Source organism: Pristis pectinata, chromosome 2 (assembly GCF_009764475.1).
Source record: "Pristis pectinata isolate sPriPec2 chromosome 2, sPriPec2.1.pri, whole genome shotgun sequence".
NCBI classification, from domain to species: domain Eukaryota; kingdom Metazoa; phylum Chordata; class Chondrichthyes; order Rhinopristiformes; family Pristidae; genus Pristis; species Pristis pectinata.
Genome location: NC_067406.1, coordinates 112,489,585 through 112,505,684, shown reverse-complemented (window position 1 = coordinate 112,505,684; position 16,100 = coordinate 112,489,585). Strand labels below are relative to the sequence as shown.

Genomic DNA, 16,100 nt, shown 5'->3' with positions numbered 1-16,100 from the left:
TAGCCCTCTAAACCTCTCCTATCCATGTACTTATCTAGATCGCTTTTAAATGTTGCTAATGTGTCCGTGTCAACCACTATTTCTGGCAGTTCATTCAAATTCCCAGTGTCCTTTGCATGAAGAAGCTGCCCTTGGTGTCCCTTTTAAATCTCTCGCCTCTGATGTTAAACTTATGCCCTCTTGTTTTAAGCACTTCCCCCTCCCCCCCCCACCCCCCCCCCCCCCCCCCGGGAAAAGACTATGTGCTTTCACCCTGTCTATGACCCTCATGATTTTATATACCTCTATCAGGTCACCCCTCAATCTCCTACGTTCCAGGGAATAAAGTCCTAGTCTACGCAACCCCTCATGTAACTCAGGCCCCCAAGTTCAGGCAAAATCCTGGTAAATCTTTGCTGCACTTTTTCTTGTTTAATAACATCTTTCCTATAACAGGGTGACCAAAACTGTATACAATACTCCAAGTGTGGCCTCACCAACCACTTATATAACTGCAACATAACTTCCCAACTCCTATACTCAATGCCCTGACTGATGAAGGCCAGCATGCCAAACACCTTCTTCACCACCCTACCTACCTGTGACACTGCTCTCAGCAAACTATGCACTTGCACTCCTAGATCCCTCTGTTCCATAACACTCCCCAGGGCCCTGTATAAGTCTTACCCTGGGTTGATTTACCAAAATGCAATACCTCACACTTACCTGGATTGAAAACCATTTGCCATTCCTCAGCCCATCTCCCTAACTGATCAAGATCTCTTTGCAATTCATTGTAACCTGCTTCAGCATCAACAAGTCCCCCTAATTTAGTATCATCAGCAAACTTACTGACCATGCCTTGTACATTCACATCCAAATCGTTTATATAAATTACGAACCTTCAACCTTCAACCATCACCCTCTGCTTCCTACCACTGAGACAATTATGAATCTGATATGTTATCTCCCCCTGGATCCCATGCGATCTAATGATCCGGGGGGCTTGAGTTATAAGGAGAGATTGGATAGGTTGGGTCTGTTTTCCTTGGAGCAAAGAAGACTGAGGTGACATGATAGAGATATATAAAATTATGAGAGGCATAAATAGTCTGTTTCCCAAGTTAGGGGGTTCTAAAGCTAGAGGGCATGGGTTTAAGGTGAGAGGGAGGAAGTTTAAAGGGGATCTAAGGAGTAAATTTTTCACACAAGAAGTGGTTGGCCTGTGGAATGAGGAGGTGGTGGAGGCAGGAACAGTAACAACATTTAAGAGGCACCTGGATAGGCCCTTGAATGAGCAAAGCATAGTGAGATATGGAATTACTGCAGGCAAGTCAGATTAGTACCTATAGGCATTACGGTCAGCATAGACATGGTGGGCCAAAGGGCCTGTTTCTATGCAGAACAACTCTATGACTCTATGCTTCTATGACTCTAATAGAAAGAAATGAGTTAATGCATAAAGGGAAAGATGTGTGTTAGGTGGAAATGGGAATATTTGCAGGGAGTATATGCTTGAGATGACAGTGGGAGGAGGGGACAGTGATTTTTACATCAGGATGTAGGTAAACATAATTTCTTAATGCCTTGGAGGCCATTCAGCCCATCAAGTCTATTGTGTTATCAGGGTAATCTCATAAATCCGGTAAATTAAGAGTGGTACAGTAGTGCAGCTAATAAAGCTGATGCCTCTCAGTGCCAGAGACAAGGTTCAATCCTGACCTTGTCTGTGTGGTGTTTGCACACTTTTCTTGGGTTTCCTCTGGGTGCTCCAGTTTCCTCACACATCCCAAAGAACTGTGGTTTGGTAGGTTAATTGGCCAGTGTATAGGTGACTGGTAGAATCTGAGTTGATGGGGATACGGGGAGAATAAAAAATAAGATTACTGTAGGAATAGTGCAAATGGTCAGTGTGCGCCAAAGGGCCAGTTCCTGTGCTATACCTCTCTATGACTATAAATCCCCTTCCTCCACTTAATACCTATTCTATCTCCCACATGCTCATCAATTATTCAACTATTAATGTACGCTAGAAGTAATTTGCAGCAAGCAGTTACCACGAGCACTTCTTTCAAATGTGTGCGGAAACTGGAGGAACCAAGAGAAACCTACTCAGTCACAGGGTGAACATGCAAAATCCACACACAAAGCACCAGAGGTCATGAACAAACCTGTTGAACTACTGTGCTACTATTAACTCACTTTTAGCATCAAATCCAGCCAGCTGCTGACCTCACCAGCTACCTCCAACAACACATTACTTAATTAGTAACCTTCTTCCTCCTGTTGGTGGGGAGAGGTATCTCCCTGCAGACCAATATAATCATCAGTATCTCTTCCAGTGAGGTATCATTTAAATAAAAGACAGCCTCTCACTGTCTGGTTTCCATTCTTCATTTCCTTCTGTTGTGTGTTTAACTACAAAATCCATCAAATTTCATGTTTGAATCCTTTTAAATGGTGCCTTTGAAATTGTGTTGCGTGTAATCAACATGCCTGCAAGTTGATTGATCACAAAACACAGAAGTAATTGTACTTTACTTACTTGTTTACTTATTTTGTGGACATTGCTGGCAGTTATTGTCCATCTCTCATTCCCTCTGTACTAATGACACAGTTAAGAGTCAATCACATTGATGTGTGCGAATGGCAGATTTCCTTCTGTGAAGGATATGATTGACCAGATGGGTTTTTAACCACTTTCTGGCTGTTCCATGGTTTCCATTATTTTGACTAGCTTTTGTTTTAATTTCAAGGTTTATTTGATTGGTTGAATTTAAGTTACCCAGCTGCCATGGTGGGTTTCAAACTTGTATCTCTAGGCCAATGGCTTCTAGTCCAGCAACTTAACCACTGCACTATTGTACACCAGAATGCAGTAGCTGGATTAAAAAGCCACTGAAAATGTGTTTGACATTCTCCATGCACTCCTGGACCCTAGGATTCCCCCTGCAACAGGCAATTAAAATCCAGCCACCATTTCTTTGTTGGGGATTGATTTGACAGTACTGCCAGAATCAAGTACTGTGGTGGGTTTTGGGCTAAATAATAACGTTAAGTTGAATTTAAATATTCAGTCAAACAAAAAAATAATAAGTATAGGGAGTAAGGTTGAAGAAATCTTTTATGGCCATTATATTGTGTTTTTCAGGATTCCGTACAATGGCACTTGACGACCAAATGACTCTGCTCCGGTACTCTTGGATGTGTTTAATGACGTTTGGCCTTATTTGGAGATCATACAAACAGACCAATGGCACAATGCTTTACTTTGCACCAGACTTGGTGTTCACTGAGTAAGTGTTCTTCATATTAATTTTTTTATGGATTGTTTATAGATTTTTTTCCCCATATCAATAATTTCATTAGGCAAACCAACAACATTCAATGTCAGATTAATCCACAGCATAAAACTGCTGAAAATTTTGTTTCCAGCACTGCATCATTCAGTACTTGGCTGCTCTGTGGTTGCACTGGAAATGCATTTTATTGATGTGTGCTGTGGTACAGTAATGATTTGCTGTGGCTGATTTTTATATAAAATCCTGACAGAATTTCGACAACATGCAACTTATATTGATGCTTTTAAGTGATAATTACATGGAATCTCATCCTTCAGCAAAAATAACTTCATGACATCCATTTGTGATTCTGAACATCTTGATGTGGAGACTTTTAGATGAGTAAGTTGACTTCTTGTGCAAAGAAATAATAAGGATCAGATACAACTCTGATTGAACCAATCATGCTAAAGTCACAAGAAAACTGATAAACGAAAACAGATGATAGAAAAGGTAGTCATATTTATCATGAAGGTTGACAGCAATTTTTAGAATGCTTAAGTTAGTCAGAAGGTATCTCAGAGCCAGGCTTGTGAAAGTGACAAACAGCATGAGTTAAAAAATAGTCTGGAGAGTGCATCATTTTGTAATGCCACTAAGTGCACCATAGGAGGTTAAAAGAGAGTTTATAGAAGGCATTATCGAGTATCATTAAGCATCAGCCAGAATTCATGGCATGCAGTGACACCTATCTGCATGCTTTAAGTAGAAGCAGTCTCTTAACAGCATAATAGATCCTGGCATTGAGCTAGTATGACATCTCCTAAATGGAATTAAATTAGATATTCCAGGAAAACAAGATGTATAATTCAGCAGCACCTGTGTGACCTGGTCCAGGATGCACAGCTTAACAGTCATAGAACACAGAAAAGTACAGCACAGGAACAGGGCCTTCGGTCCACGACATGCTGCCGAATTAATTAATCCAGTAATTAAATGCCTAACTAAATTAATCACTTCTGCCTGCACAAGGTCCTTATCCCTCCATTTCCTGCACATTTGTGTGCCAGTCTGAGAGCCTCTTAAATGCCTGTATCATATTTGCCTCCTCCACCACACCTGGCAGCGCATTCCAGATACCCACCACTTTCTGTGGAAAAAAAAACTTGCCCCACACATCTCCTTTGAACTTACCCCCTCTCACCTTAAATGCATGCCCTCTAGTATTAGACATTTCAACCCTGGGATAAAGATACCAGCTGTCTATTCTATCCATGCCTCTCATAATCTTGTAAACCTCTATCAGGCCTCCCCTCAAGCCTTTGCCACTCCAGAGAAAACAGCCCAAGTTTGTCCAACCTCACCTTATAGCAAATGGCATCTAATCCATGCAGCATCCTGGTACACCTCTGCTGCACCCTCTGCAAAGCCTCCACATCCTTCCTATAATGGGGCAACCAAAATTGAATGCAGTGCTCCAGATGCAGCCTTACCAGAGCTTTATAAGGCTGCAACATGAATTCCCGACTCTTGAACTCAATGCCTTGAATAATAAAGGCAAGCATGCCATATACCATCTTTACCACCCTATCAATCTGTGCAGCCACTTTCAGGGAGCTATGAACTTGGACCCCAAGATCCCTCTGTACATCAACACTGTAAAGGGTCTTGCCATGAAGAGTGTACTGTCCTTTTACATTTGATCTCCCAAAGTGCAACACCTCACATTTGGCCAGATTAAACTCCATCTGCTGTTTTTCCACCCACATCTGCAACTATCTATGTCCCGCTCTATCCTTTGGCAATCTTCTGCGCTATCCACAACACCACCAACCTTTGTATCATCTGCCAACTTATCAACCCATCCATCTACATTTTCATTCAGGTCATATATAAATAAATAAAGTATATTCATAAAGGGCAGAGGTCCCAGTACGGATCCCTGCGGAACACCACTAGTCACTGACATCCAGCTAGAATAAGTCCCATCGATCGCTACCGTCTGGCTTCTATGGGCAAGCCAATTCTAAATTTAAGTGGTCAAGTCACTGCGGATCCCATGCATTTTAATCTTCTGGATCAGCCTCCCATGAGGGACCTTGTCAAACGCCTTACTAAAATCCATGTAGACGTAGATTACATCCATGGCTCTACCTTCATCAATCACCTTCGTCACCTCCTTGGAAAAACTCAAGCCAGCTTTGCCATTCAGTAAAAGTATGGCTTATCTTATGCCTTGAGTCCACTTTCAAGTCCAATCCACACTTCCTCTGATTCTTCTAGTGTCCAAAAATCTATTGATTGCAGCCTTAACTATACTCAAGGATTAAACAACTAGAGCCCTTTACAGTAAATAATTTTGAAGATTTACAACCCTCTGCATAAAGAAATTTCTCTTCATGTCAGTCCTAAATAGCTGACCCCATATCCTCCAACAGTACCACCTAGTTCTAGGCTCTCCTGCCAGTGGAATTTATCACTTAGTGTCTGGAATCATACAGCACAGAAGCAGACCCCTTCGGCCCGACTCGCCCATGCTGGTCAAGATGCCTGTCTGTGCTAATCCCATTTTTCTGCATTTGGTCCATATCCCTCTATTCTTTTTCTATCCATGAACCTGTCCAAATGCTTTTTAAAAAATTGATTATACCTGCCTCTACCACCTCCAATGGCAGCTTGTTCCATTTACCTACCACCCTCTGTGCCCCTCAGGTCTTCTTTAAATATCTCCCCTCTCACCTCCAACCTACATCCTTCAATTTTAGAATGCTCTACCCTTGGAAAAAGACTTATTATCTACCCTGTCTATGCCCTCTTAATTTTATAAGCCTCTAAAAGGTCACCCCTCAGCCTGCTGTGCTGCAGTGAGAACAATCGCTAGCCACCCTCTTCCAATATATTTATAAAAGATTTGAAATTTTATTTAATTCTGTTGGCCAGGGTCACGTCATGACCCCTTTTTGCTCTTCAAACTGTTTTCTTAAGATCTCTCCTATATTCTCTACAAACCTCAAAGAACTCACTTGATAACAGTTTCTTACATGTGCTTCCTTTTTCTTGATCAAACCCTCAATTTCCTTTGTTAACTAAAGTTCTCTAATCTTTGCTTCTTACCCTTGCAGGAACATGCTGACTCTGAACTCAAACTATTTTGCTTTTAGGTGCCTCCCACTTATTGGAAGTTGTTTTTCCCTCCAGCAACTTCTCCTAATCTACTTTCGACAGGTTCTGTCTTATACTATTGAAGTCAGCCCTTCCCCAGTTAAGGACTTAACTCCAGATCCAACCTTATCCTCTCCATAATTACCTTAAAGCTTACCAAATTGCGGTCATCGTTCGCAAAAGGTTCCTCCACAGACACTTTCATCACTTGCTCATCCTCATTCCCTGAAATAAGGTCGAGTGCAACTCCCTCCCTAGTGAAACTCTCAACATACTGTTTTAAAAGACCTCCCTGGATGCATTTAACAAATTTCACCCCCTTTAGGCCCCTGCATTAAGGCAATCCCAGTCAATATTAGGAAAGTTAAAATCACCCACTACTACAACCCTATTGCGTTTACATCCTACTGCTATTTCTCTACATATTTGTGCTTTCAAATCCTGCTTACTATTTGGAGGCCGATAGTGTAATCCCATCAAAAGGATTGCCCCTTTCTTATTTCTAAGCTCTGCTGACATAGTTTCATTTACTGATCCCTCCAGGAAATCCTCCCTGAGTACTGCTGTAATGCTATCCCTGATCTGCATATCAGGAGTGCAACACCTCCTCCTCTTTTGGAAACTCCTTGTCATGTCTGAAAATACTGTACCTAGGAATACTGAGCCCACTAAACTTGCCTGCTCCCTTTACTATATATGCTTCTCTCTTCCCTTCTGCTGCACTCTCAGTTTGGGTCCTACCTCCATCTCCATCCTCCCCTCCGCCCCCCCCACTCCTCACCAGGTCACTAATTTAAACCATCCCAAGAGCAGCACTGGCAAACTTCCAAACCTCCCTGCCAGGATATTGGTCCCCCTCCAGTTTATGTGCAACCTTACCTTCTTATAAAGGTTGCCTCTGCCCCAGAAGAGATTCCAGTTATCCAAATATCTGAGCCCCCTGCACCAGCTCCTTAGCCACGCATTTAGCTATTCTATCTTCCTATTTCTATACACTAACCTGTCAATTTTTCTTAGAATCTTCATAACTCAAAGACCTCTCAGTCTTCAAAACCAGTGATTATATTGCCAGTCCTTCTTAAATTCTCCTTATAGGACATTCTTCCGATCCTAGGAGTCATACCATGCTGACTCCAAGACAAGTATATCCCTCTTTATGTATGCAGGGCAAAACTGCACATGGAAATCCGAATGTGACTCTTTTACTTTTGTAAGCCAACATCCTTCCAATAATGGGCAATGTACTATTTCCTTTCTAATTACTTGTTTACCTCTGCTTCTCATGGACCAGCATACCAAGATCCCTTCCTTTTTATTAGTTCTTCACTCTGTAAAAAAACATTGTTTTCCTATTTTTTGCACCAAAGTGTAACTTTACATCATAATCCATCTGCCATCTTCTTGCCTCCTCGCTTGACCTGTCCCTGTCCTTCAGCCACATGCAATCATCGCTTAAAGTACTTTTAGGTATGTTGTATAGGAAATATTTCCATACTTTAAAGTGCTCCTTTTATATATTTTTAAAAAGTTACCATCATTCAGTCTTACTCTTTCACTAGTGTTTGAAATTGTGGTCTGAAAATTTTCAAATATCTTACTGCATCTTCCAGATTTTTGTCAGGCATTTACAAAGACACTTCAACTTTAACAGAGTGACTGCTGAGACCATTGACTCATACTGCAAGATGTACTTGATCTACCCTTGCCCTCCATTCATAATACCTCTTTTTCTTTGCCATGACCTTTTGGAGCACTTGTTTTCTTTTGGGCTAGGTTTACAGACATGGAGTAGGTACTCCAATTGGTTGAACTGAGCTTGATAACAACACTCTTCTCCATTCTAAAGTTTCTGGTGTTTTCACCCATTTTGAATATAATTTTATCAGATGATCTATGCAGAAACTAAGGAAGTATAGGATTTCCAATAATCAAAATGCTGCTTTTTTATATATGCACTTCACCAAAAAAATGCATTAAAGCCTGTATTATACTTCTATATTGTGTGCAGAAATATATATTGTAATCACATTTCCAGTAGTGCTGACTATTTTTCTAACCAAAAATGCAATTGTTCTTATCTGTTCATGCAATGAACCCCAAGTAAGTAAGCAGGAGAGGAAATAGAGCAAAAACAAAGCAGAAAATTTGAAAGGGAGGAGAATGAACCCAGAGAGAGAGAGAGAGGTAAACAAAAATAGGGAGGTGGAGAGAGAAAACAGGAGGTGAATTGGGATCTGCCAGCATAGTGCACAAAATGGTCTCACCTGAGAATCCTTTGGTAATCATAAAAGGTTTCAGATCCATCAGTCTAGGCTAGTTTCTCCGTATGCTATTTTCTTGGTCTGATGCTGCTCATTTTCTTAATCACAAGGATAATCTTGTGATTCAACTGAATCCATTAATTCACTGAACTAGGCACTGAGAAATGTGTGACAGTCTCAGTAGCTCAGATATTCTCTGAGATCTGATTGATTTCTTTAAGAGTTAATGTATTACATCAAATGGAAAACTATATCAGTTAAGGTGAAGACAGATCTGGCTCCTTCCTGGCCTAATTTGGTTAACATTTAGGCTGAAATGTATAAAGTATTGCCTGCTTCATACAGAGTGGGATAAAGGAGACAAGAGCCAGTCTCAGACTTCACCCTGGTAATCCAGGAAATTGTTAGTGGCATTAAGTGCACAGAATCTAAAATCCAGGGGGTCCCAAAGTATTAAATTAATAAATGTTTAATTGCACTTCTTTAAAGATTACTGCCAAGAAATTGATCAGCATCTCTGAAGGTGCATTATATAGATGGTTTGAACATTGTTAACAGATGTTTTGTTGGAAAGCCCACACGTACAGAACTTAGTGGCACACAAGACCAAAGGCAAGTGTGCTACCAAAGAGCACAGTATGACCAAGGACTTTTCCTTCACTTATTCTGAGAGTCTGGGGTTGATTCAGGTATGGGTCTTCTGGGAAGTCTCAAGGGAGAAAGACACGTGGTAGAGAAGCGGTAGCTATAGGGAGGTTCAGCTGGATGGATGGGTAGAGGGATTGGGGAAAGGTTGGCTCCTTGGGGAGTAGGATCAGTCGTTGCAGAATAGGCATGATTGTTGGGGTTGTGGAAATAAGGGTAGGATTGGTAATTGGGAGGTAGGTTTGGGAGCTAATAGGTGGGATTGATAGTCAAGATATCAGTATTCAGTTGTTAAGTTTATTGGCAGGGGCTCTGTAGTGGTGGGAAAGCCTTGAAAGTTTGGTGTTGGTTGTCAATGGGTGCATAGTGGATGGTTAGAATTAGAGGTAAACTTGGTGGCTGTTAGTAGGGTTTATTGATGATTAGAAGGAATTGGATCAAGCTGGCTAATCGGTGAATGTGCAGTGGGTTGGGCGAATCCAAGCTGGAAGGTGGGGTCCTGAGATAAAACCTATGTTGAACGAGACCAACCTGAGATGGGTTCACAACTCTGTTCTAGCAGCTACCTAGACAGTGTCCTTTTAAGTCATGCTGGAAAAGGTTTCACAAGCATGGTGAAAGCCTGTTTCTGTACAACTTCCCTGTGTTCAGCACAGCATGGTTTGGGCATTTCAGAGTGAGTATTGAGAAAGTAACATCTGGACATTCATTGAATGCTGTTGAATACATGTGTGAGGTCCACATGTGTGTGTGTCAGATGCATAGAGATCCTGGAACAAAAATCATGAGCTTTGTGCAAATCTCTTGAAGTCCTCGATTTTCAGTTACTTTTCATTTTTCATTGAAATTAGATCATATAGCACACACAAACCTGGGTGACTACACAGTCTAATTTCTAGGCAAACATTATATTGACATAGTGAGAAAGGAACATAGTATATTTCTACTTGGGCCCTAATTTGAATTGCGAAAGAATAACTGTGGGAATTTTTACTCATTGCAATGCTTCCACTGAGGATAATAAACAATGTCTGTGTGTTTGTCTTACTTAAAAACCCCGAGCAGCTGTAACAGTCAGTGATTTGTATTATTTAATAATGAGTAAGTTTATAAGCAAGACCTGACCTCTTGTGCTGTTTAAGGAATCTTAACATTTTTCTTTAGGGAGGATTCAGCTTAGAGTCAATTTGCATAAAATCAGATTTGAAAAGGCTATTCTTATCCTAGGTTTTATTTTCCTGGAAGACTTGCTGTTCACAGCCACCATGATGTCATAAATACTTGCCTATTAATTTATAGCACTTTTAGTATTTACAGACTTAGAAAGGCATAATCGCTAATCTGTAATGCACTGTAAAATGGTGCTCACATTAAATTCAAAACATTCTTTGGGATAATTCTATTGTTATGTTATTTACTACACTATTCTTTCCACGTCTTTTGCCAATCCCCAGAGAGATGGGTCCAGGCTTCTGCCAGTCGTAACCAGTAACCAGTGAGCGCAATGAAATAAATTAGGTGAATTACTTAATGATTTAACAAAGACACTATATACAGATGTATATTTCTAATGAAGCTGTCATGTTTACATACTCACTTGTGGCATATTTAGCTCTCCTCTGCAGGGGAAAAGAAGTGAAGAAGCAGTTAAAACAGAATGGCTTCATTACTGTCTTCATTCCTTCTGTTTGTATACACAGAAATATCTGTGAAACCCTAGACACTTAAAAAAAAACAAAAATTTCCCATGCTATAAACAAATCCAAATGATTATAAATTACTCTGTAGGTTCCGTATTTACTAAATAAATTCAGAGATTAGCAAATTGGAAGGCAAAAGATACGTTGATCTTTATTGAAAGAGATCCTGAATATATGACTAAAGATGTCTTACTGCAATTAGAGTCATAGAATACTACAGCACAGAAACAGGCCCTTCAGCCCAACTAGTCCGTGCCGCCTGATCTTCTGCCTAGTCCATCTACCTGCACCCAGACCATAGCCCTCCAAACCCCTCCCATTCATATACCTATCCAAACTTCTCTTAAATGTTACAATTGAACCTGCATCTACCACTTCCACTGGCAGTTCGCTCTACACTCGCACCACCCACTGAGTGAAGAAGTTTCCCCTCAGATTTCCCTTAAATATTTCATCTTTCACCCTAAACCTATGTCCTCTAGTTCTGGTCTCACCCAACCTTAAGGGAAAAAGCCTGCATGCATTCACCCTATCTATACCCCTCATAATTTTGTATACTTCTGTAAGATCTCCCCTCATTCTCCTGCCCACTAGGGAATAAAGTCCTAACCTATTCAACCTTTCCCTATAACTCAAGTCCTCAAGTCCCAGCAACATCTTTGTAAATTTTCTCTGCACTCTTTCAAGCTTATTGATATCTTTCCTGTAGGTAGGTGACCAGAATTGCACACGATACTCTAAATTCAGCCTTACCAATGTCTTGTACAACTTCAACATAACATCCCAACTCCTGTCTCAATGCCCTGATTTATGAAGGCCAAAGTGCCAAAAGCTTTCTTTTATGACCTTAATCTACCTGTGACGTCACTTGCAAGGAACTATGGATCTGTATTCCCACGTCCTTTTGTTCTACCGCACAGAGCCCTACTATTCACTGTGTAAGTCTAACCCTGGTTTGTTCTCCCAAAATGCAACACCTCATACTTGTCTACATTAAATTCCATCTGCCATTTTTCAGCCTATTTACGTAGCTGGTCAAGATAACGCTGCAAGCTTTGATAGCCTTCCTCGCTGTCCACTATGCCCCCAATCTTGGTGTCATCTGCAAATTTACTGATCCAGTTTACCACGTTCTCATCTAAATCATTAATATAGATGATAAACAACAATGGACCCAGCACCAATCCCTGCAGCACACAACTGGACACAGGCCTTCACTCAGAGAGACAACCATCTACTACCACTCTCTGGCTTCTCCCATTAAGCCAATGTTGAATCCAATTGACTACTTCATCCTGAATGCCAAGTGACTTAACCTTCTGGACCAGCCTCCCATGTGGGACTTTGTCAAAGGCCTTGCTGAAGTCCATGTAGACAACATCCACTACCTTTCCCTCATTGACCTTCTTGGCAACCTCCTCAAAAAAAACTCTGCAGGATTGGTTAGACATCAACTACCACGCACAAAGCCACGTTGGCTATGCCTAATCAGGCCCAGTGTATCCAAATACTTATATATCCTGTCCCTTAGAATACCTTCCAATAACTTACCCATGACTGACGTCAGGCTCACTGGCCTATAATTTATCATCTTATTGTTAGAGCCTTTCTTGAACAACAGAACAATATTAGCTACCCTCCAGTCCTCCGGCACCTCACCCATGGCTAATGTCACGAACCAGCAACAAAAGAAACACACTGAGCATGATTCAGTGTTAAAAACTATTTTATTAATCACTACTTATGATAATACGTAAAATAAAAGTAAAAATGTTAGTATGTTAGAATTCAAAAATGTTAAACCTTGAACGTTAACCCCAAAACTAAACTCTTTGTGTGTGTGTGTGTGTGTGTGTGTGTGTGTGTGTGTGTGTGTGTGTGTGTGTGTGTGTGTGTGGCAAAGTCCAAAACTCCCAGTTCAGGAATGGTTCTTAAAGTTCACTTCCGCAAGCCATAAGGTGAAACATGAGCAAGGGCTTCTTCAACAACCACCATTGTCTTAAGATAAGACGTAGACATAGAGAAACATAGAGAGAGTAAATACGAAATCCAAATGTTCCACGATGGAACCCAAACGACACTCCAGTGTTTACTCGATAGTGACTTCCTCACCCCGAAAAGCATCCAAATCGTGGTCGTCCACACACAAATACCTGCTTCCTTCTACAGGTCAGCAACAAAGTGAACTCCACCAGATTACTTCCAACTTCCATACATGGATTTCATTGGTAGACACAGTTATTGTTTCTCATCCATTGATAGAGAAAACTAGCAGGCTGGTGTCTCTCTCCCTTCTCTCTCTCTCTCCCCTTTCTTCTCGCTCTCTCTCTTTCTTTCCTCTTCTTCTTCTGCTTCTTCAACAACATCATTACGTCCTTTATCTTCTATTGACGTAAGCACGCCCCACACACACACACACACACACACACTCTATCTTAAAGGGACATTCACTGAGTCCGTAACACCTCCCAGCTAAAAAGAATTTTTCCCAAGAAAAATTTAACCGCGCATACAGTTAGTAATGTTAATAATTATCATGCTACACAACTACAGAATATCAGATTAGTACAGATACATGTTTCCCATTTAACATCGGGAAAGACAATCAGCAATCACATTACCTTTGCCTTTAATGTGAGTTATCATGAGATCAAACTCTTGCAAAATTAATCTCCAGTTTAACAGCCTTCTGTTCTTGTTTTTGACTCGGCTCAGAAACACCAATGGGTTATGATCTGTATATACAGTCAATGGTTTCTGAGCGGTGCAAACATATGCACTGAAATGTTGCAAGGCTAAAACAAGCGACAGTAATTCTTTCTCTATGGTGGAATAATTCTTTTGATGCTCATTAAATCTCTTTGAAAAGTAAGCTACAGGATGGTCAATATCATCAAGGTCACCCTTCTGCAACAACACAGCTCCTGCAGCTTCATCACTGGCATCTACTGCTAATGAAAATGGCTTTTCAAAGTCAGGTGTTTTGAGCACAGGATGGTAGCATAAAATGGCTTTCAGCTTCTCAAATGCTTCTTGACAAGAATCTGTCCAAACAAACTTTACTCCCTTCTTCAGAAGATTAGTTAAGGGAAGAGCAATATCAGCAAATTTTTACAAAATTTTCGATAATATCCAACCATTCCCAAAAATCTTCTAACAGTCCTCGTACCTGTGGGAATAGGGAACTCAGATATTGCTTGAACTTTTGCCTGAACAGGAGCTTGCTTGCCTTGACCTACAACATACCCAAGATACGTCACAGTGGCGTGGCCAAATTCACTTTTAGCCAAGTTAACTGTAAGGTTAGCCTTGGAAAGTCTTTCAAACAACCTTTCTAACGCAGAGATGTGATCTTCTCAAGTATCATTCCCAGTCACTAAGTCGTCAATGTAAGCATCTGTATGTTTTAACCCATGAATCACTGAATTAATCATTCGTTGAAATGTTGCCAGAGCATTTTTCATTCCAAATGGTAAAACATTGTATTCATACAATCCAGAAGGGGTTACAAAGGCTGAAATCTCCCTTCCTCTATCTGATAATGGAACACACCAGTACCCTTTTAATAGGTCAATCTTTGTAAGAAATTTTGCCTTTCCCACTCTATCTATGCAGTCATCCACCCTAGGAATAGGGTAAGCATCTGACTTTGTTACAGCATTCACTTTCCTGTAATCTGTGCAAAATCTAACAGTTCCATCAGGTTTAGGTACAATAACACAGGGCGAACTCCAGTTTGAAGTAGAATGTCTAATAATATCATTTTCCAACATGTACTTTAGTTCCTGATCAACAAGTTTACTTTTTTCCACATTCATTCGATATGGGTGTTGTTTGATTGGTTTTGCATCCCCAACATCAACATCATGGGTAATTATCGATGTTCTGTTTGGAACATCTGGGAACAGATTTTTAAATTTTAAAATTAATTCTCTCATCTGTTGTTTTTGTGAAACTTGTAAATGGTCCAACTTCATTTCAAGGTTCTCCAGGATATTTTGGTTTTTTAGTTTCGATGGAACAATATTTGGTCTAAATTGACCTTCCTCAACATCAACATCAGGCATTCTAGAAACAACCTTTACATCATCCACCAAGGCCACAACTGAATCCCTCTCATAATAAGGCTTTAGCATGTTTACATGACAGAGTTGTGTTTTCTTGGTGTTTTGATTATATATGTTAAATCAGTCACTCGAGATTCAATAACATAGGGTCCAGAAAAACGAGATTGCAATGGATTATTTTGGCTAGGGAAAAATACCAACACCTTTTGCCCCACTGCAAATGTCCTAGGCCGAGCACGTCTATCAAAATATGCCTTCATTCTTATCTGGCTAGTTTTCAAATTCTCTCTCGCTAGCTGGCAGACTCTCTCCAACCGAGTTTTAAATTTTTGGACATAGTCCAACAGACTCAAGTGCACTTCTTCATTAACCCATTGCTCTCTCAACAACTCCAAAGGTCCTCTCACCCTATGTCCAAATACAAGCTCAAACGGACTAAATCCTATTGACTCTTGGATTGAATCTCTAACGGCAAACAAAAGTAAATGAATACCTTCGTCCCAATCCTTTGTGTTTTCAAAGCAATAAGTCTTCAGCATATTTTTGAGAGTAGAATGAAATCTCTCCAGAGCTCCTTGAGATTCTGGGTGATATGCAGATGATACAATCTGCTTTGCTCCCAGCTCATAGACTAGTTGTTGAAAAAAATTTGACATAAAATTACTACCTTGATCAGATTGGATTTCTTTTGGCAAACCAAACAAGGTAAAAAATTTTAAAAGAGCCTTTGACACCGTCTTGGCCTTAATATTTCTAAGGGGTATTGCCTCTGGAAATCTAGAAGTGGCACACATGATGGTTAACAAATACTGATTTCCAGTCTTAGACTTTGGTAATGGGCCAACACAGTCCATAATCACCTTCGAAAAGGGTTCACCAAAAGCAGGAATTGGTTTCAACAGAGCCACAGGAGGTTTTTGATTTGGTTTACCTACCACTTGACATGTGTGACAGGTTTGACAAAACATCACCACATCTTTTCTCAAACCAGGCCAATAGAATTGT

General features: G+C 40.5%; 1 protein-coding gene across 2 annotated transcripts in view; it reads left to right on the top strand.

Annotated features, from left to right (window-relative positions):
• Positions 1-16,100, top strand: part of nr3c2 (nuclear receptor subfamily 3, group C, member 2) — a 269,119-nt gene that overhangs the window by 200,159 nt on the left and 52,860 nt on the right. For both annotated transcript variants that reach the window (XM_052034930.1, XM_052034939.1), the window contains exon 6: positions 3,131-3,275. In XM_052034930.1, coding sequence (XP_051890890.1) covers positions 3,131-3,275 — 145 coding nt within the window. The remainder of the gene's footprint in view (positions 1-3,130; positions 3,276-16,100) is intronic.